This window comes from Hypomesus nipponensis, chromosome 17 (genome assembly GCF_054491055.1).
Source record: "Hypomesus nipponensis isolate SF chromosome 17, ASM5449105v1, whole genome shotgun sequence".
Taxonomy (NCBI): domain Eukaryota; kingdom Metazoa; phylum Chordata; class Actinopteri; order Osmeriformes; family Osmeridae; genus Hypomesus; species Hypomesus nipponensis.
The window spans coordinates 20,035,001-20,056,250 of record NC_140377.1 but is presented as its reverse complement, the minus strand read 5'-3'; the positions used below and the strand labels follow the sequence as shown (position 1 = coordinate 20,056,250).

Genomic DNA, 21,250 nt, shown 5'->3' with positions numbered 1-21,250 from the left:
GGAGGAAAGAGTGGAGGAGAGGGAGAGAGGAGGAGGATAAAAAGAGAGGAAGCGAGGAGGAGAGAGAGAGAGGAGGAGAGGAAGAGAGAAGGCGGGGGAAAGATGAAGCAGCCAGTAGGCAGCAGCGGAAGGAAGAAAGACTGGAACCCCGACAGTATAGATCCCAATCAACACACTCATATGTAGGCTACGTTGAAACACCACAGCTTTATTTACAAGCGCCCACTTGTATTCAATCACCACTGATTCCATTTAGACCCCAAAAGCAGCATCAGATGTAATTGTTATACCTGTTAAATGCAATGCAATTTCAGACATGTGGTACAGACACGAGAGTTTGGCCATTGGCCCTTTGAGGAACACAGTCTATTGACCATACAAAGACAATAAATGATTGATTTCCGAACTTGTGTCAGTGTGACATACACACAGACATACATCCAAGCATATTACACATATGTACATACACAAAACAAATACACCCATATATAAACATGCACACAGAGAGTACATTGAATGCCATAAAAACAAACACGCATACACAATAGCATACATGACACCCCCCCCATGTGCATGTTAAGCTCAGCCTGGGTTGGTTTAGAGTTGGTGGCTGAGAGTACCCGTGGCAGGGAGAGTTTTTGGACGGGCAGAGCACCGGGCACCGCTGCCTGGAGAGAGCTTCTTGGCATTTTCATGTCCTCTCTTCCCCTCTCCTCTCTCTGTAATTCTCTATCTATCTCTCTCTATCTCTCTCTCTCTCTCTCTCTCTTTCGGTCTCTATCTCTCTCTGTCTCTCTCTTTCTCGCAAACATCCACACACTTACTACTCTCACTGGGAGCTTCCTGGTTCCACCAAATTGGGGCTGCATGTGCGTCGTCCCTCGTTGAGGGTTCTTTATTTATATATCTGTCAGCGGTTCCAGGAAGAGGGAGTTGGCGTGGGAGTCCAGGAATGGCGTCGGCGCGTCAGACTGACCTTGGGCTCAGGTGGCAGCTGTGTTATGGCTTCTCTGCCAGGTCATGGTGGATGGTAGGGCTGTTCCATCTCTCTCCTCTATCTGCACATCCACCCCTCTCTGTCTCTCGCCGTTTATCACGGAGATGTACGGTCGTTCTTCCTGTCTTTTTTACTTTGACCCCTTTAATTTTCCTCGTCCATGTTCTTCCTTTTTATTGGCTGAATTTGAAGGGGCTTCCTTGAGTGTAGTTTATCGCTAGTGTGTCTTTGACGTGGTGATGTTCGCTTCCAGGGATTTTGTTGGAACAGCGGTGCATGATTCCATGTTGTTGTTGGAAAGGGTGGGCGTTTTTCGGAATTGTTTCCTTTTTGATTATTGGCTCTGAGCGGTCGGCTTGAAATTTAGGTGGTGTAAAAATACTTGACCAACGCTGGGTAGGTTGTTGACATACCTACGTTAGCTTGCATGGTCACCTTTGTACTCATAGTCATGGTCACAGGAACATTTACAGTCATCTCTGGTATTCCCTGTTCCCTGTTAACAAAGTTTGATCACTTCAATTATTCCAACAGTTCTCAATCACTTGGCTCTACTTCCTTGAGGGGAAAATGGAAAGGGTGCCAAGATTGAGATTCGAATGTTTTGAAAAGCAATATTACGTTTGGACAGAATATATTTTCTCTTTAGATATATGACATATTGAATAGACACATTCAATAGAATAATGAGCTCATAAAAGAAAGTTGTTTTTTCACTACTTGTTCATGTTCCCAAGAAAGACAGACTGAAATGTTCTCGAAAGGACAGAATTGAACACCCTGTCCAAGAGCACGTTTTCTGTCAACTTTTGCTTGGAAGCCACCTTAAGAGTGCTACAATTGTTTCCATCCATTTGAAAGGGCTCTGCCTCAAATTGAGTGCACAAACCCGCAGCGCTAACACCATGGGTTACAGTGAGATGTTCTGATATGGGGTAGGGTTCGCAAAGCAAAATGGGGCCACCCGTTGGTCCCTGTAGATGAAAATGGTTTCATCTACAGGTCGTCCCTTATGAAACCATTTCATCTGACAGCAGATTGACAACTCAGAGTCCCGACTGCCCAGCCTGTGGCAGGGGTGGGGGCAGGGGGGTGTAGGAGGGGTGGTGGGGGTGGTGGGTGGGGGAGGGAGGGCCGTCTTGGGGCCTGACACAGTTTGTAAACCCCAGGCCTCCCTGCAGTGCCAGTCTGCTGAGCTCACTGCTATGTAGGGCAGCACAGGGCCCGGGCACCGCCCCCGACGCTGACAGGGGGGTGAGGGGTGGGAAGTGGGGGATGGGGGGGATGGAAAGAGGGGCAGGGGAGTGAGCGTCATGGGGGGCACAGGGTGGGGCACGGCTGAGGAAGGAGCATTCCCTCGCCTTGTGGTCCTTCAGTATGGCCAGGCCTTCTCTGTGTTCCTCCCTCTGGATGAACGACTCTGTCCACACAATACGTCCGTAAGACCACCCCTTAAACAACCCACAAGATTGCCCCTTGCCTGTCTGTCTGTCTGTCTGTCTGTCTGTCTGTGTGTATGTCTTCCTCTCCCGTTACCTGTCTTTCTCTCTGACTGTCTTACCCTCTCCTTGGCACCCCAGTCTGCCTGTCCCTCCCCCTCCAGATGGGCCCTCCCACTGGTGCCCTTCCCAGTCTGGCACTGTCCCCTTTCTCCCCACCCAGATGACCCTACCACCGCCCCTGTCTGCCTGCCCGTCTGCCCGTCTGTCTGCCTGCCCGTCTGTCTGCCCGTCCCCGTGTCTCTGCGTCCCTGTGTCTTTCCTTCCCGCCCTGATGCCCTGGTCCTAAACGCTGCCCCTGCTCCGTGTCGCGCTCCACCTCTCCTTTCCCCCGTCTTTTGGTCGGCGCCTCCCCCGTTTCCCAATGTCCCCCGCTCTCCCACTCTCTTTCTCTCTCTCCCGCTCCCTCTCTCTCTCTCTCTCCCGCTCTCCCTCTCTCCCGCTCTCTCGCTCCCGCTCTCCCTCTCCCGCTCTCCCTTTCCCTCTCTCCCTCTCTGTCTCCTTCTCTGTCTCTCTCTCTGTCTCTCTCTCCCTCTCTCTCTCTCTCTCTCCCTCTCTCCCTCTCTCTCTCTCTCCCTCTCCCGCTCTCTCCCTCTCCCACAGATGCCTGGCTGGGCTTGCAACAGCTGTCTCGCCATGTGCTGCTACCAAGTGTTGCCGCCGACTGTGTATGTGTGTGTGTGTTCGGGGGGAGGGTGGGGGGTGGTTGGGGGAAGTCATGAATATGCATCTTCTCTTGGATCCCCTCTACCAAACAGAGCTTGGCCCTACTGAGCAGGCCCCGCCCCCTGAAAGAGTGGTCGGACTAAAGGAGTCGAGAGAGGAAGACAGGAAAAATGGCAGGGGGAAAAGGCGGGGGGGGGGGGGGGGGTTGGAGGGTTGAGAAAGAGAGAGACCAAAGCAGACCAGACTGTATGGCCGGGTTCCATAAACAAGGCTCTCCCCTCAGAGGTGTGAATGAGCGAACACAGGAAACAGAGAGACGGAGCGAGGGGGACGACGCAGAGGAAGGGCAGAGCGGGCGGCGTGGGTAACGCAACATGTCGGAGAGAGTTGCGTTCGGGAAAACAACGTGGGGCTGGCGCTTGTTTTAACATGTTGTTTTAACATGTCACTGTAAAACGAGTGGGTGAGACCGTGAGAGAGTGAAAGACATGGAGGTTTAAACAGAGATAGAAGAGGAAGATAGACAGTCAGGGTTAGGCCAGTGGATCTAAGAGGGGGGAGATGGCCTCTAGTGGGTCTCCTTCTCTCTTTCATGGAGAGCCAGAAAAACAGATTATACCCATCGACATGTCCTCCAGGGGAAGACTACCCCACTCACCCAGAACCCCCTTCCTTTAAGCCCCTCCTCCAGCCCCTCACCCACCCCCCCAAACCTCCCTCCTCCGTGTCTGGCTGGAGCCAGCCCAGAGGACGTCTCAGAAATGAAGAGGGTTACCTCTGGAATACCCAGATGTGTGGAGACGCACTCTGACCCAATCTCAATAGAAATGTCATGATTTTGGTTTTTCCCCACTACGCAGTTTCTTTTATTGGCATTGCGTCTTTGATAGGATTGTAATAGCCGGTAGCCAGGTACTGTGGCCACATTGTTGTGAGGAATGTTGAAATTATACCTCCTGTTTTGTCTGGGAATGATCAGAATCAGAAAGGGTTTTAATCGGCATGAACGTTTGCACAGACAAGGAATTTACTTTGGCAGGAAGGTGCATAACCATGGCAGTATGAACCTGCAGCACTAAGAACACTTTACCTTAGTGGAGAAAAATACAATGAGTTCCTTTGGAGTAGCTTTGAAGTACTGAGACAGAGAAAGAGAGAGAGAGAGAGAGAGAGAGAGAGAGAGAGAGAGAGAGAGAGAGAGAGAGAGAGAGAGAGAGAGAGAGAGAGAGAGAGAGAGAGAGAGAGAGAGAGAGAGAGAGAGAGAGAGAGAGAGAGAGAGAGAGAGAGAGAGAGAGAGAGAGAGAGAGAGAGAGAGAGAGAGAGAGAGAGAGAGAGAGAGAGAGAGAGAGAGAGAGAGAGAGAGAGAGAGAGAGAGAGAGAGAGAGAGAGAGAGGGCTGGCACTGACATCACTATCGAGGAGTGGGCATCATCCTTCTATCTGTTTGGACGTGATTATAACAGCACCTCAACAAGCACATACACTTAAAACACACTGCTCAAACAATACAGGCGGAATGCTCTCTGCAAACAAACACACATCCATGTCTCTCTCTCTTTCTTTCTTTCACACACACACACACACACTCCCCCTCAACCCCACTCACGGTTAATCGGACATATAAACCCTATAAACCCTGCTTGCGCCTGGTAGATAAGCAGTGTGCTGGTAGCCCTGTCCTCCTGAGAGCTGTGGTCCTCCAGCGGGGCCGTGGTAGGAGCCTGATAAGGCCAGGGAGTGTGGGATCGCCTGGGTCCAGGGGCTGCTCCACTGATGCAACCTCCAGACACAGACATGGCCCTGGGGGCCAGCCAATCACTGCTCTCCGTCACATGTTGTTAATCTCAGCGCTATGGGTGTGCCTGCGGTGCGCTGCTCTACCTGGCTGGCTGTGTGTGTGTGTGTGTGTGCAGTGCGGTGCGCTGCTCTACCTGGCTGGCTGTGTGTGTGTGTGTGTGTGTGTGTGTGTGTGTGTGCAGTGTGTACCTTGGGAGTTTGGTTGTTACTATTATATTCCCCTACTGCTTCAGAATGATGTCAGCTTGATTAGTTTCTTATATTGTTGGATGTGCTTGTAAAAAAAATGTTTGCGAAAAGCATGCATGCACTCTTCAGGGTCAATAGACTCTTTCACCGGCTTCTAAAACCTAAAGGGGTTTAAAGGTGAAATACTATTGATGGACTTTCAACTTGAAATTTTAAAAACCCATTGGATTTTTAACTCCCTTAGTAGATTAATTTCCCTATCATCTGTGATGCAGAAATGTACACCTTTAAGATCAGTGAGGCCCTTTGAAATGGGCTATTTGGTTCAGGGAATTTGCAGTTAACACCACTTCCACCTAAAACTCTCAACCTTTCCTTCACAAATATGTTTTGATGATTTGATCATGAAAGAACAAACAGTATACCTAATATTCTTTCGTTTTATAGACCAAGTAATTGGTTATACTGTAAAAGGTATGCAGGTGTGAACGTTTACCTCTAAAATGTTTGATTTCACAAGTCACAAGCTCTATGCAAGTTTAGTTAAACCGATACCTGTTCATTTAATCAGCGTTGTGTTGAAAATATCTAAACTGAGAACAAGTATTAGGTGACAGGACAGTGTCGAGCCGCCATGCTTTTACTGCCCTTGCACCCACTGTGCCCGCGTTTCTTGCCAAGGTTCATTCTACGACAAAGCGTTGCCTAGTGGAACTTTTGTTTCACTGGTTTTGTAAAGCTCGAGCCGTTAAGAATACCGAGCAAACCGGCAAAAAAACAAACCAAGTCTGGGCCGTGCATGAGGAGAATACTGAGAATAAGGCCTTACAAACCCACCCTGAAGGGCCTCTCATTTTCATGTAACCAGTGTTACCGGTCGACCATGATTTTGTTTGCTTCGCATAACGTGTCGTAGTAGCTTAATAGTCTAAAAAAGACTGATGTTGGCAGAGGTGTAACTTGGCCTACAACCCATGCCACAAATGGCCGAGCCGATGGGACACCCTTTGTCTGTTCCTCGTGATTGCGAGCTAATCGTTTTTTACAAATGCAAGCAAACCAGGGTTTCCTATGGAAACAGTTGAGGAATCTGAATATAGTGCCTGTTCATACTCAAAATATGCACTGTGTTGACTTCGTACACGTTAATTGGTTGTGATTGCCCAGAGCTCGTGATCCGCAGTAGGCCCCGTCCCAGCTGTGACAGGTGTATCGGTCACAGCTTTTGCTAAAAACATATGCAAACAAAATTGGAATGAGTAAAACTGAGCTTTGGAAAAACGACTGTTTGGTTCAATCGAATATTGTTTAGTTTCACTTAATCAGGTCGCATAAATCCACTTAAAGCAGTATCGTTGGTAAAACAATAGGATGTATGAATGAATATGAAAATGTAGGATAAATACTTGACTAGATTGTAAACTAGACAACATTCATTTTAAAAGCTACGCTGGATTGGTTATTATATATCGCTCATTTGTAGCAGAATGTTGATGATGCAATCCCCTATATGTAGAGGACAAATCTTTCATTTGTATTTCAGCCTATCCATGAAATACAGGCCTATGGACATAGCAACAAATGAAACCTATTTTTGGTGATCTGAATATATAAAATTTAGTAGAAATATACGGGATTTATTGTATCAGGCTTTAATTTTCGTTATTCTTTCTGTATAGGGCTAGTGTAGAACTTTTCAATCAGACATTTTTTACGGTTCTGGTTGTTGAAGGCTTATTATTCGAAATGTCCGATTGTGTTTCATATCATTGTAGGTCAAGCTCTCTACCGTTTGTAATCTCTACCGATTACAAACACTCAAAAACGGATGCATTTATATTATTAATAATATAATTAAAAACGCATGGATAAAATAGTTAATATCAGACTGACAAAAGTCAGAGACATTTGGGTGAGCTGTGTAAAATAATAACATGGATCATTTAAATGATAGTTGCACAAATCAACAATGCTAATAACACTATTAGGAAAATATAGGCTATTCATGATAACAAAAGTTAAATGCTACTGCCGACCATACTATAGCTTACCTGAAAAATATAAAAATATGAATAAAAAGTGCAATATATAATGCAATAAATGCAAATATTTTACATTGCTATTATTCATCTATAAATTCGTTTTTGTTAACCACATCCTGTTAAGCTTACTTCATAATGCGCAACTCTTTCTCAAGAGCCTCTCTAAAAGCAATTCATGTTTCCCACAACCTACAATTTAATATCAAGAAAGCACCATGTTCCTTTTGACCATTTGGTCAGTAGAGGATACATTACATTTTGGTTAAATGTTTGTTGTCTGCCCAATAGTGTAAATTTGTCGTTTGTGTTTTTCATGTCTCTTCATGAATTTATCAACTGACTGAGGGAATATAGAACCACAGTTGGCATTTGGAATCCCTAGGGCGCTCTTATAATTAGCTGCATCATGTCTGCGCTTGCGCGACTCTGTGCGCCTTTGATCATAAAAGGTCAACATTTTTGTATAATGAATTCCAATAAAGGTCCGATAAGATTGTATAAACTTTTGTTGGCCAGTGTGATGTTTGCATTATTATCTTCGCATGTGGTCAATCACATCATCAGCACGTGCACCTGCCGCTTCTTTGCTGTCTGCAGAAGGTGGATGGATGAGGGGGATTCTATACACGCATACCATCAGGGCCTATCACACAAATAAAGTTTATTATTGGTGAACATCTCATTTTCACCTCATTCTGTGTCAATTAGAGCAAGTAATTCATTTTGTACAACAAAAACGCAGGGCATTCACGTTGTCCTTGTGTCCCAAGTTTTCTTATGTTGATAATAAGTCTAGCGTGTTCTTTTCATTTTAAATAGGCCTATATAAATAAAATAGGCATACTAAATAAGGACCAGTTAGGCCTATATGATGCATTCTTTACAAATCCTCTTATTATGTGAATATGAGACTGTTTTTTTAAACCTTATATTTCCTGTCTATCTTTCGTATTTTTATTGGATCATAACATGTTACCTAACCCCGATTTAAATGAAATGGTTTGCACACGCGTAGTTTACATTGCACTGTTTAAATTATAATTTTGTTGTTTATCAACGGCTACTAGGCTACCTCCTCACCCCTCCCTTTCTGCATCCCGCTCTGCCTCCACTGTTGCGGGTGAGAGGCTACTAATCCCATGCCGTCCATGGTTTACTCTGAGCCCGTATTTAATGCCTCTAAACCCCCAGCTGCCGCCCCGGTTACTCACTGAACACGACAGACTGTGAACCGCTCCGGTTATTAATAATTCACCAGCCCTCGCGCTTCCCCGGCCGCGATCCACTGCTGCGTCTCGCGACGCGCTATTGGACAGTTTCAGCACTTTCCTCTTTTTTAGCTTTGAATTTGTTTAGACTATTCTTGACAACCAGTGCAACTACACAAACGTTCCTCTTCTCGTTATTAGTTTTAGACTTATACGTGTGCGCGTGCTCGCGAGTCACCAGGCTGGCATTTCATGATGGTAAAGTCTCGAAAACTCTGATGTGGCAAACCTCCATAGTTGTGGCAGTTGCAGGCTCCTTTTTCGCCCCGAGTTTCTCCGGCCACTGGAGAACAGGTGAATAGGAACCAAAGGGAATACCGGCTTTTTAATTACGAGAAGCAGAGGATTGGTAAGCTTCAGCGCTACATAGTCCATTTGAGGCACCAAGGAGCAACAGCTGATTTGTGAGCGCGTAAGCAGAGACTACTTACTCTCGGTGCCCTTGCATTGCGAGACTTCTGCTTTTTTAACTCGGGCGCTGACAAGACTGTCACACCGCGAACGGCGCTGCTTCGCAGGACATTGGGCAGCGGGGACAGCTAAGGACGGCACGCCGACAAGCGACCGCAGCACGTTCACAGTATTGACACCGAGGAGGACTGTGTTGTTTTCATGGAATTAACATGTGTTGACGGCAAACATAAACTCCCCGAATGAAAAAAAAATAAGAACCGTTCGCCTTGGATAATCCGTTTCCCGGTTGTGGAGAAGAGTTAGCCACAATATATGAAATGTTCTCCGGGCCACGGGTCGTACCATAAGAGGGATATTTTGCTTCCGGTATCAGAAGAATCAGAAGAAACGGAGCGGTTCTCCCCCCCTCTCCCTCTCTCCCCCTCTCTCTCTCTCTCTCTCTCTCTCTCTCTCTCTCTCTCTCTCTCTCTCTCTCTCTCTTTCTCTCTCTCTCTCTCGCCTCTTTTGGAAGCTGAACTTTTTTGAAAGGAAAATGGGTCTTTGAGACTGTTGGCTCTTTTCCCTGCTCCACAATGGTACGTGCTGTGTAAATCAATAATTTACCCATCTATGAATCTCCGGCTTTGGCTGAACAACTTTATTTAACTTAAACACGAATAGAAAGTGAATTGCTATTGCTTATAGTACAAAAGCAGTATTTACTATCTCTAAGGTTATCGAAGTTTTGTGGAAGCCTATTTGCTATCATTTTAATATTGTCCGAAGTTTGTAGAGGAACGTCTCTAAAGCAGTATTTGGGCTTCCTAAGTAATATCTGACCCTGTGTGTAGCTCTAAGCAGAATCGACGTTTGCCTCGTAATATGCATATGCCGAATTCAAAAGCCTTCAGGAACCCTATACAATATATTTTCGTTTCCTAACTTTACACAAAGTGAACTTTCCACCATTCCATAGGGCGCCCGCTGCCAGTCATCATGGGTAGCTCGCGGTCATCCCCCTCGTGCCTTCTTATTTACTAAGTGCAGCACTGCTCTCAGCGTTTCACAAGCGTGTAAGACACCGATTGTGCAAAGACAGACTAGGACTAGTAGCTGAGATGTTGCCAATATTGTACGTTTGTTTTAAACAAAACAGAATTGGCTATTACACGACATAAGTTGTTGAACGAGGACATTGATCATTTTTGCCCTTGCAGCTCGTGGTTTTGTTTCGCGTATGGATTGTGCGTAATTACGCATTATTCTAGTTCCCCAAGACTCAAGACTCCTGTCGTGCTGGACATAAAGGAACAAATAGTAACATATTAAAATAAACGAATAATCCAGTCCAATGGGCTTTTTATGGATTCCACCCGAATTTTCCATTTCAGACACTGGCATAAGTCTTGGGCCAGTTTTAAGGCCTAGTAGCCTATACCCTATACATTGAAACATTGTTCTAAAACTACAACTAATCAAGTAACTAGGGTAAGAAGTTTGACTAATTTCCAATTACGAAACTGATTACTACCATAGATATGAATGTAGGTAAACTAGGAAAGCAATGTTTTTGGAGAGGTTAATTAATTGCGATTATTTCGTGTGAATAATTATTTGTTTACTTGCATTCTGACATGGCACTGGTCCAAGTAGGCTAGCTCATCAGTAAAATAATATTAAATACCAAATTCAGGACAGGCCTCATGTGGGATTAGAGTGATTTGCTATTCAGCTACTTAGCAAATCACCTCTTTTTAAGGAAAGTTCAGAGAGTCTGCTTGTCGTTTTCTCCATGTCAGCTGAATCCTTCCTCAGGAAACGAGGAGTTGACATGTGTCAATCAGAATGATCTCCCCTCCCTCTGGCTCAGCTCCTTTTCCACCAGTACAGCATCAGGATTGTGTCTAATTCTTAACTTGCCCTTCTTTTTTTGTATTCATACACAATTTAGTTTGTTTTGATGAGGTTGGTTTGGGTCAGACTTGAGCATTCTTTTCAACCTGGTTGTTATCATGTGTGTGTGTGTGTGTTTCTGTGTGCATACGTGCGTAAAGCTGGGTTTGTTTGCGCTTCTGCAATGTGTGTGTGTATCGCTTATACGTTCTTACATATTCTGCATGTAATCAAACAGTCTGTTTCCAGTCTGTTGCCTTCTCTCCTGCTGCTGGATATCCCTGCGGGTGATGTCATCAGAATATAGATGTGAACCTCCTTCCATCTTTTCTATACGCCCGTCAATAGTCTGTGATAAAGTGGCCTGCATCCTACAGATTGTAGCGATGACCAGACTGATGGAAAGGAAGCAGAGAGAAGTTCTGAATGGTCTTCTCGCAGTTAGGAAGGGTGAACATAGCAGAGCTGGTTCGGAACCATGTTCTCCTGGTTGCCGTCGGACCACAAGAAAAAGAGTCCCTCTTAATCCAATGATAGATCCTCATGCTTCTTGGATCCAGACCTGGGTTTGATCCCAAGGCAAAACCTGATGACCTTCCACCCTCGGACCAGCAGCTCCTTCTCAGTGAGAAGGCAGATCCCAATAATGACGCTCTCTCGATGAAGTAGAACACATCGACCTCACACCTAGTCGACAACATGTCGGTCTCAGCACACTACAGACTGCATACCAAGTCTTAAGTGAGTCATTTTAATCTGTTTAGTTTGGAACCGAATAGGTGTCTCCTGCCCACCTTGTTTAATTTGAAAGAATGTTTCTAACAATAGGAGTATTTACGTGGTTGGCTTGGTCCGGGTTTCTGATTAGGTGTCCGAGCCAATATTGTTATTCATTAAAACTATTATCCCTCGCAGGCCATTAATCAGTGTATCAGCCTAAGCATTTTCAATTTATTTATAATTTTTTGAAGTATTCACCACGAGGTCGGGCAATCAGTAGGACCTGGCATCAGATACCAGACTCAGCAATTGGATGTAAGCATGAAAGCACCAATGGTGAAGCCGAAAGAGCTTTTAAAACAATAAGCAATTTAAAATTCTTAATGCAAACACCTGCAAACACACGCACGCAAGCACACACACACACAAACCAAATACGTACACACGCACACACTCCTAATTACCCTCCGTTCTCTCCCTCTCCTGCCCCTCTTCTCCTGAGATGCAGGTGTAAAATATCACATTTTCCCAGCATTTCTCCCTAAGGTGGCCCTGGCGTGGTCTCACACAACGTAAATTTCTCCTTTCATATTTTTCCCCCCACATTTTTGAACAAACAACTTCCTCCTCCCCTCATTCCTTGTCTTTGAAGTGTTTGCCACATGTGCACAGGTTTGTTAGCTTGTTACCGGGTATAGAATGAGGTCTTAGCCACTGAGCGGAGCAAAGGAGAGGCAGCAAATACGGCACAAGAGACAGCAGATGAAGACCAGTGATTTTGAATCCAGCACTGCCAGCAGTACATGTCGAGGGTAGCAGTGCGATAGCAAGACACAGCTGACTGACTTTTGTCTTTCTCGATCATGAATGACGAGTAAAAATAACACGTTGGCAGGTCAGTTGCTTTTGTACCGTGTGTGTGTGTGTGTGTGTGTGAGATAGTACGTGTTCTCATGAATACAGTGCCATGAGAAAGCATCCTCCCTTCAAAGACCATGTGCAGGGTGGTGATTAGTGCAGAGATGGATGATATCCATATGACGTCCACACAGGAAGATCATACTGTACACCAAAAATGTATATCATTTGAGGTTGGCTCAAACCATCAGTCCACATCACCACATACTCAATTGAGTATGCACTGTGCAGAAAACCTATATCAATCAGCTGATAGATTTGGTCAACCTGATTCGAATTGAGCAAGTCACTCAATCTAGGTCATCAAAAACGGATATTTTTCTCCTGCTTTTTAAGTGTTAATTAAGGGAGGCCTTGAGACCATTTCTGCTCAAGGCAGGCCATATGGATCAGGCATATGCCACTCATATATAGAAAAGGGTGGCATTTATAATTGATACCATGCTCCATAAAAACACACAGACAGGAAGAAGGGGGCCAGTGCAACGGGGAGCGACATCAAACAATCAGCTCCCGCCTCGAACAAACCATGCCCCTCATCTGGTATGGAGAGAATCTGTACCGTGGAGAAATAGACAGAGAGAGGGAGAGAGAGGGAGAGAGAGACAGAGAGAGAGAGAGAGAGGTGTGCATTTGGAATGTATTCAAATCCACATGGAAATGCACATACCCAAACAAACGCACACATGCAATGCATATACACACAGTCACACGGATACCTATACACACACACAGCTCGTAACTATCCATGTATTCAGTCAGGTGTTATCACACCTACTGTAAACGTGTACTTCAAATCTAAAACACTGTTTATTAGTGTTAAAGGGGCATCTCTCTACAGATATTTTTATGCTTTAAAGACTGTAAGTCTGAAGTATTAACATGACTAGTTCCATGGCTAAAATCGCTGGACAGGCAGATATTCATTAGCGGAGTTGAGCACATTTTGCAGTTGAACCAAGGGCTGTTAAATGCTGGAGAGCAGAGAAAGAGGGAGAGAGGCCAGCATTTAGAGGGACAAACGGTTTCAAATGGTTTTGCTCAAGTTGTTTTCATGATATTAATGGCGACAGCTCAGAGCGCTGAGTCAAGGCCTAATGCCATAGAAAGTATTTTCATAGTATTCCGTGACCCTGTTTTTGGAAGACCTGCAATCTAGCTCTGTTCAGCCAAGTTACCACATCGTAGCAAGGCTAAAGCAGTCATGACATGAGGACTGAAGCTTGGAGCGCTGGGCTAAGATGGAACAAGGAAACTGTGTGTGTGTGTTTGTGTGTGTGTGTGCGCGCACACGAGCTAAAGAGATCCTAATCACACACACACACACCGCACAGAAATACAGACGCACACGAACGGGTGGCCTTTCACTGTTAAGAGGGAAAGAAAGAAGACAAAAGTTCTAACCTCTCATTGCTGAGGATGTGAATAGCCTGTGTCTTCTAGCCGCAGTTTGGTTAGCCAAAGTCTGGGACTTATTATAGTGTTGTGTGTTTATGTTTGGGTCTGTGAGCGTTTGTGAGCACGGGGGTGCGCGTGTGTCGGCGCACGCGCGTGCGAGCGTGGGGGGGGGGGGGGGGGGGTCATGCATTCATCTGCCGTTCCTGTGTTTTCAATTCATGCGTGTGCATGTGAGAGGATGGAAAGGGTTTCGCCCGAAGTGTAGGGAACACCTTCACGTCCCGGCTTAGTGAGAGGATTCAGGACCCCAGGTTTCAGCCCCTGCTGTCTGGCTCCACAGTACAGCACAAATATACCAAGACGAATGGAAACAATGCTATGATATGATCGGATTTTATCAAGGACGTTTTAACGCCATGGCCATTGAGTGTGAAACAGGAGAGAGTCAGCAAGAGACTGGAGAGGCTTTTGTATCTGTTTGCCTGTGTGTGTGTGTGTGTGTGTGTGTGTGTGTGTGTGTGTGTGTGTGTCACACTGCCACAGTCAGATACAGATAGTCAGAATATCAGAACTGGTTGACAAAATTACGACCGTCACAATGGGAATAGAATGAAGCTGCTCTACAATGATTGTGACAATAACATGTGCATTAAAAAGTCATGAAAGCAGTATTTATTCCTGTTGATATCATTTGAAATGACCCGTATTTACAGGGCTGTTACTGCGTTGATACTGTGGATGACTAGTCTGTTCTGTTTCAGGCCACCGAATCCTTCCTGGTGAACGAGGACCCCTCCAGAGGACCGGGGATGCCTGAGTGCTTTGTAGTTTCAGATTCCTATAGGGTAGGCTTATTATTATTATTATTATTATTATTATTATTATTATTAAATGTGTTATTTGAGTCATTATTTTGACTCAAGGTTTGTTTCATGCTCTTGGTAATTGCACCACAATCATAATGTCATTCACAGCTCCCCGTTTCTCAGCTGCAAACCATTACAATCATTATTTCCACTCGCACATTAAAGAAAAAGAAAAAAAAACGAGGGCCCTTTGCAAGTTTGCCGAAGTGCCCGGGCCTCGTGGGAATGAAAATTAGAACGAAAATGCACAGCAAGCCGAGTTCAGTAAAACGAAAAAGACCCCAACTCGCTGACTCCTTAACCTTCGCCACCCCCCTCCCCCCCAACTCCTCCCAAAAACGACATACAGATGAAAAAAAAACACACAAAACAACACCATTAAATTCCGCCCAGAGAGCGCATTGGATTTATAGCAATCGGGCCTGAACCGGTGATAAAAAGAAAGAAGCGAGGATGGAGGTTTGTGGGAGTCTGTGGATGACTGAACATGTGATTGTTAATGAGCTAGGAGCCAGCTCTCTCTCCCTGCTCTTTGTTTCCAGCGAGCTAGCCTTATGCCAAGTCTCTGTGAGAGAGGGAGTCTGGGCGGCTATAGAGTGTGTATCATGTGTCTCGGGGTACAGAAACGAACCATAATCGAGGTAATTGAGGATCCTGGTTGGTGGAGAAGTTCAGGGGGAGGGGCGTTGCAGCGGCCATATTGGACTTTGGGGCCAGTGAGTTCAAGAACAACATGGGGGGGGGGAGGGGGGGGGGGAGGGGGGGAGGCAGACCCCAGTCCTCTCACCTCATGGGGAGGTCTTGGAGATATGATAGGAAGAAAACCATGTGTGTCTTGTAGGATAGCAGGATACCTTCTGTTGACAGGAATATCTTTCTTCTTCCTGTTCTTCCATCCTCTTCTGACATACTTTATTTGTAGTCCAAAACGTTGAACTAGCAGGTCTAGGGGGCCTGTGTAAGGCCTAGTCATAGTCCAAGAAGCACAAATGTTTTATATCAGTACTCAGCAACTAATTCATGTGAGCTGCAATGTTGCAATCCTGAACAAATTGGAAGGACTTGACAAGGAGGCACCCGAGAGGATCTGACTGCTGTCATCGTTAGGAAAAATGTCTGTCTTTAACCACAGGACATAAGACAAATAACTCTTGTTAGGGATTCTCGGTACGCAGCAGCAAACCAGCTAATGAGTTTACTACTCTTAGTGGTGGAAGCACAGCAAATATGTATGTTTGAGCGTGTGAAGAGGCAGAGCCACAGTCTCATCCACCATAGCATATGGCTCTAGCATGTGTTGCTTAATGAGAGATTTACTCACACAGACCGCTAAATGTGGGACTCGTTTGAGGGACGTCGGTGGATGAGTGTTTGAGTGTGGCGAATTCAACTCGACTCTATAAAAGAGAGAAAGGGATTTTTTTTCTTCTTTATCCCTTTCTCAAACCACTCATTGTAACCTTTCACTTTTGTGGTCCTGCGTACCAGATTTAATGCCTCCAGAACTGAGAGTGGGGGGGGGGGGGGGGGGGGTGTACGTGTGTGTGTATGTGTGTGTACGTGTGTGTGTATGTGTATGTGGCCGCTTACAGGGGGTCGTTACTTTGACATGTATCAGCAGAATGTATTACAGTCCAGTAGAGCCATCAGTGCCATTAGATCCAGCTAACTTGGGTCATATCAGTCCTCCACCCAGCATATTCAGAGACGGAATCAGCCGGAAAGGAATGCTGATATTATGACCTTGTGCGGCCGGGGGAGGGAGGTTACGGTTATGTGGGCTACACAAACCCCTGACCGCACACTTCTCTCTGTGGCTCGTCTGTCACCCCCCCTCTCCATCCTCTCTCTCTCTCTCTCTCTCTCTCTCTCTCTCTCTATCTGTCTCTCTTTCTCTCTCTCTCTCTTTCTCTCTCTATCTGTCTCTCTTTCTCTCTCTCTCTCTCTCTCTCTCTCTGTCTCTCTCTCTCTCTCTCTCTCTCTCTCTCTATCTGTCTCTCTTTCTCTCTCTCTCACTCTCTCTCTCTCTCTCTCTCTCTCTCTCTCTCTCTCTCTCTCTCTTCTCTCTCTCTCTCTCTCTGTCTCTCTCTCTCTCTGTCTCTCTTTCTCTCTCTCTCTCTCTCTCTGTCTCTCTCCTCCCTCCTTCTTTGGCTCCTCTGGTTGGTTGTGTGCAGTAATTGGCCACACAGAGCCCCCACATCTCTTTGTTTCTGGAGCAGAGACCTGCGGTGTCAATGCACAAGCAGTAGGCCCTCATAAATCTGGGGGACTCCAGTGTCAGATCCAAATTTCAGATCCACTTCGCCACAATGATTTCACCACACCCTCCCTCGTTCTCCTCCACCACCACACACACACACACACACACACACACACACACCAAACCCCTAACACACTCAGGACTTCATCCAAAAGTTTATTTTTATTACTTTGTGTGAAGTACACAAGTCTTTCTCCGAGTGCTTATGTGTGTGCTTGTGTTTAAGAGAGAAATATAATATAATTGTTTTCAGTAAATCACGCACCATGTTTTTGAATAATATTTATGTTATGTACCACACGTGCACACACAAAAACAACTTGTTTTTGATATTTTGCATCTGGCGTCATATTTGCCCTTTTTTGCCCAAGTCAACATCTATAAATGTCAGGTGAGCCAACGGTAACGTGGCGGCTCGCTCTCTAGTCGTGATTACAGGTCTAAAGTCTCTGGTTGACTCGCTCTGCTTTTGGTCCGCAAAAACACTGTCCACAACTTCACAGTAAAATGTAGCCTATTGATTCATTCTGGCATCAACCTAAACTTGAACAGACAAGCCACCTTGTTGCATAAGTTTCCACACACCTTCACAGTAATCACACTCGACTTTATACTACGTAATATTTATAATAGCCGTGTCGTGTTTTCTGCAGTAAGTACGAATGCCGTTTTTGATACAAAACAAAAACACTTGCCACCGTGTATACAAATGTCGTTGTAACGATAGTTCTGTGCCGTGCGCGAGAAGAGAGAGGGAGGGTGGGAGAAAAAACTTTTTTTCCCCCCGAAGTTTGTGCAAGCGTTCACTTTCAGACTCCAAGGCGGGGTTACTGTAAGCTACAGCGTGGAGGGATCGAAACAGGACTGCGAGCGATTGCAATGCAGCACTACAGCGAACTTCCATCCAACTTAAATAAGCTCTCCAATTTTGATTTCTAAAAATAACCATGTACTCCCCGTACTGCTTGACACAGGTAAAAGTCCTTATTATTTTGTCATTGCTTATTATCGGTGTCGCGGGATTGAATAGCCTATTTGATCTTCCTTTGGGACTGTTCTGTAGGCTTTGCATTAGAGTTTATTTCGATTTTTCGTGTCCTTTTGGGGGCATTACAGCTACTCTGTAGGCTTTGTACTGCAGATTATAATTCCCCTCTCTGGACTTGTGCGTTGCATTGCACATGGATTTGGAGATAAAATGGCGCTTCACCCGAATCTATTTGATATAAAAGTATGGGGAGAGGAGGAAGAGGAGGAGAAAGTCGAATGTAGAGACTGAGGACTGGGGTTTAAAATTACAGTCTTACTTAAAAGTTTCACTCGGCTGGCCTCGGAAACGGGTGACGGTGAGAAGGGGCAGTAAGTGAGTGCGCGCAGCCTTTAAAAAAAAGGCACTATATAGGGCCTACTGGTCTGCAACTTACAACTGTTGGAGATCGGCCTATCCCTCTTCCAAAGCTAACTTGTTTATTCCTTGGCTGTGTAGGGCAGTAGACTGCCAAGGCAAGCGCTGTGTGATGTTTAATTCATTTATGTTTTTACAATGATTTTATTTAAACGTTTGACTCTCTTGCCTCTGACGAGGCAGAGACAGGGTGTGTTTCTGGGCACTGGCAGGGTAGTGAAGTCTGCTTTCTATTAAAAAAAGTTGAATGGGTACAATATTGTACTGTTTTTACAGAGCTTTGAGATTGACATAGCCTACTTGTGATATAAGTTATTTGAATAACATTTCCCCCAGATTGTTTTTGTTGAAGTGAAGCGGGCCTAGTTTGATTTGTAGGTAGGCCTATAATTGACGGTCAACGTAGCCTAAGTAAAGCTGGTAGTAGACTACACTATAGTTCTGCACGTGTTGTAATTGTTTTACACAATTCAATGAACGCTATAGCCTAACAATCAAGGTTTGCATCGAGCCAGAGATATTTCCTGTTGATTAACATTAATTGAGAACAGAACAAGCATTGCGCAAGTGCTGCACACATGCAGATGGGTTGAAAATACTTTGGGCAATCTTAAGATTGCACTTAAGTTTCGCATTGTAACTATCATTATTGCACATTTCTACATCTATTTTTCTCTATCTTCCTATCTTTGGATGTGCAACAAAGAAAGAAATAGGCTAACTTCAACGCTTTTCCCTGCACGCGCCTTTCTCAGAATGACTATCCAGCATTCCCCTGTGCTCGAGACTCTACCGCACACTGGGCAGCGCTGACTGACAGTGAGGCGCACATTTGTGTTTATTTAATTGCAGTAAAAAATGTGAAAACTACTTTGAACCTCAAATATGGCAACACGTGTAAACAATCGAATGAATTATTAACGGCGATAAAAGCTTTGCTGGAAAGCAGCTGTGGTAAGACGTTCGAGCTAGTGCGTAATGGAGGGGAGTTGCGGATAGGTTTGAGGGGAGGTTAAGATAGGCTACACTTTCAGTCGTTTATTATTAGTCTGAAGCATGGTATAGTCTTGAAGTGGTAAAGTATAATAATAGGCCTAGGGTACAACGACGAGACCTGCTCTGGCAATATAATGGTAACAATCACGACGTAAATAATGATGATTTATTGTTATTGATCAGAAAATACGATTTAATGAAAACGTTCGTTTGAGTTCAGTGTATTATTATGATCTTAATTAAAATAACAACTTATGTTTTAGTTGTTAGTGTTGCAGTAATCGGGTAGCCTTAAGCATGCGAGTCGGACTGCTCTTATTCTCGCCCAGGCCGAACTCATTTCTGATCTCCCCTTTGCCTTTGCTTAAACTATTGTTCATCATCCGTTATGTTCCATAACTTTATGCAACTAATAAAATGTGCTTAACTCATATTCTCTTACGTCATGTTAACATCCTCTTCCCTCTGCTCTCCTGCCCGCCGACGGTGACCCCTGGCCGCGCGCGGGAGCCCTTCTCTCCCCCGCTCCCTAACTCCCTCGCCACTCTAAAGTATTACCCTACTCACCTTCTAAACAATGCATTAGTGGTAAGTCCGAACTATTTATTTGATAGGTACATATTTTATATTTCTGATGTATGTAATGTTGCGTTTGTTCAGGCAGAGATGAAAGGTCGTCATTTGACCTCAGTCTTTTGACTTCTATTCAGAGAGGGAGAAATGATTATCGTCTCAGTTTGGTTTGAACTTACTAAACTTACCATTTAAATTCACGTTCAAGTCCAATTGATTCATCGCTTGTACATGCATTTTCCATACAATATAGGCAAGTACGATGAACTAGGCCCGAAGTGGAAAAATATGCTGTATGCAGTCATTTCGACTGGTTTAAAATAGGCCTCATGTTTTATCCTCTTGTCTCCTCATGTAACGCATACTACATACATGGAATGGTTTACATCTTTTGAGTTATACTTCCCAAAAAACGGAAACATGTAGGTGGGAGACAAAACAGCTGAGAAATTGTTATATATCTTAATTAGATATGCAGCCTGCGATGGTGCGTAAGGCTGTGTAATTCTCGGCCACTATCGGCCGTTGCAGAAGTAAGAACAGTCCAATTTAATTGTTAATTTAATATTCGAAATGAGAAAGTTGGATAACGTTATTTGTTCTGTCTTGGCTCACTGTGCAGTTTAATTTTAATGTCTGCTTTAGAATGGTTATAGCCTTTTAGCCTATGACCTAATCTTTATCTAGAGAGTACCTAATTATCAAGCAACTACATCATTTTTTTTATTGTGTATGTTTTGAGATTTAATCTGTAGCTATACATTTTTGGTCCTTAATGGGAGTTCAAGGTTGAACTGAGGTCAGTTTATTGGGTGCCTCTCCATTAATTAGCTAAGGGACTATTTATATTGCGGTAGGTTATGTTGCTCCAGTAAAATAGATTATATTTTCCTACTTCATTATCTAACCCATATTAGGATGTTTTGTCTTGCAGTGTTTTGAGTAAAAATAGTATGCACGGTTCACATAGAATGGAATGGGTTGCAATGTTTTGTGTGAAAATCCCATTGAATTAATGGGATCCTTGTTTGGGATTAATGTTTTCAATTGAAATCTCCCTTATCAACGCAGTCTTAATGCTCCACGTTCTCACTGAACACATCCGTTTATTACGTGATGTGGCCTTCCAACTTTTCTCCTGCACACCCTCTTCTTTCCTTCTCTCCCTCCCGGACTCCTCTCTCACTGTCCTCTCTCTCCAGCCTTCACCCCCCCTCTCTCCCTCTCGCCTGCTCTCAGCCTGTCCTCTCTCTCCCTCTCTCGCCCTCTCTCCTGCTTTAGACCTGTGCTCTCTCGCCCTCTCTTGTCCTCTCTCTCCCTCTCTCCTGCTTTAGGCCTGTGCTCTCTCGCCCTCTCTCTCCCTCTCTCCTG

At 44.8% G+C, this 21,250-nt stretch overlaps 1 protein-coding gene across 6 annotated transcripts in view; it reads left to right on the top strand.

Moving 5' to 3' along the window:
* Positions 1 to 8,730: 8,730 nt before the first annotated feature.
* nfixb (nuclear factor I/Xb) overlaps positions 8,731 to 21,250 on the top strand; it is a 111,950-nt gene continuing 99,430 nt past the window's right edge. For 2 of the 6 annotated variants that reach the window (XM_084676856.1, XM_084676848.1), the window contains exons 1-2: positions 8,731 to 9,446; positions 14,541 to 14,624. In XM_084676856.1, the coding sequence (XP_084532982.1) occupies positions 9,444 to 9,446; positions 14,541 to 14,624 (87 nt within the window). In that variant the 5' untranslated portion in view covers positions 8,731 to 9,443. Of the gene's footprint in view, positions 9,447 to 14,540; positions 14,625 to 17,445; positions 17,880 to 19,858; positions 19,895 to 21,250 lie in introns of those variants that run through there. The other 4 variants (XM_084676847.1, XM_084676850.1, XM_084676854.1 and 1 more) reach the window with 4 other exon arrangements.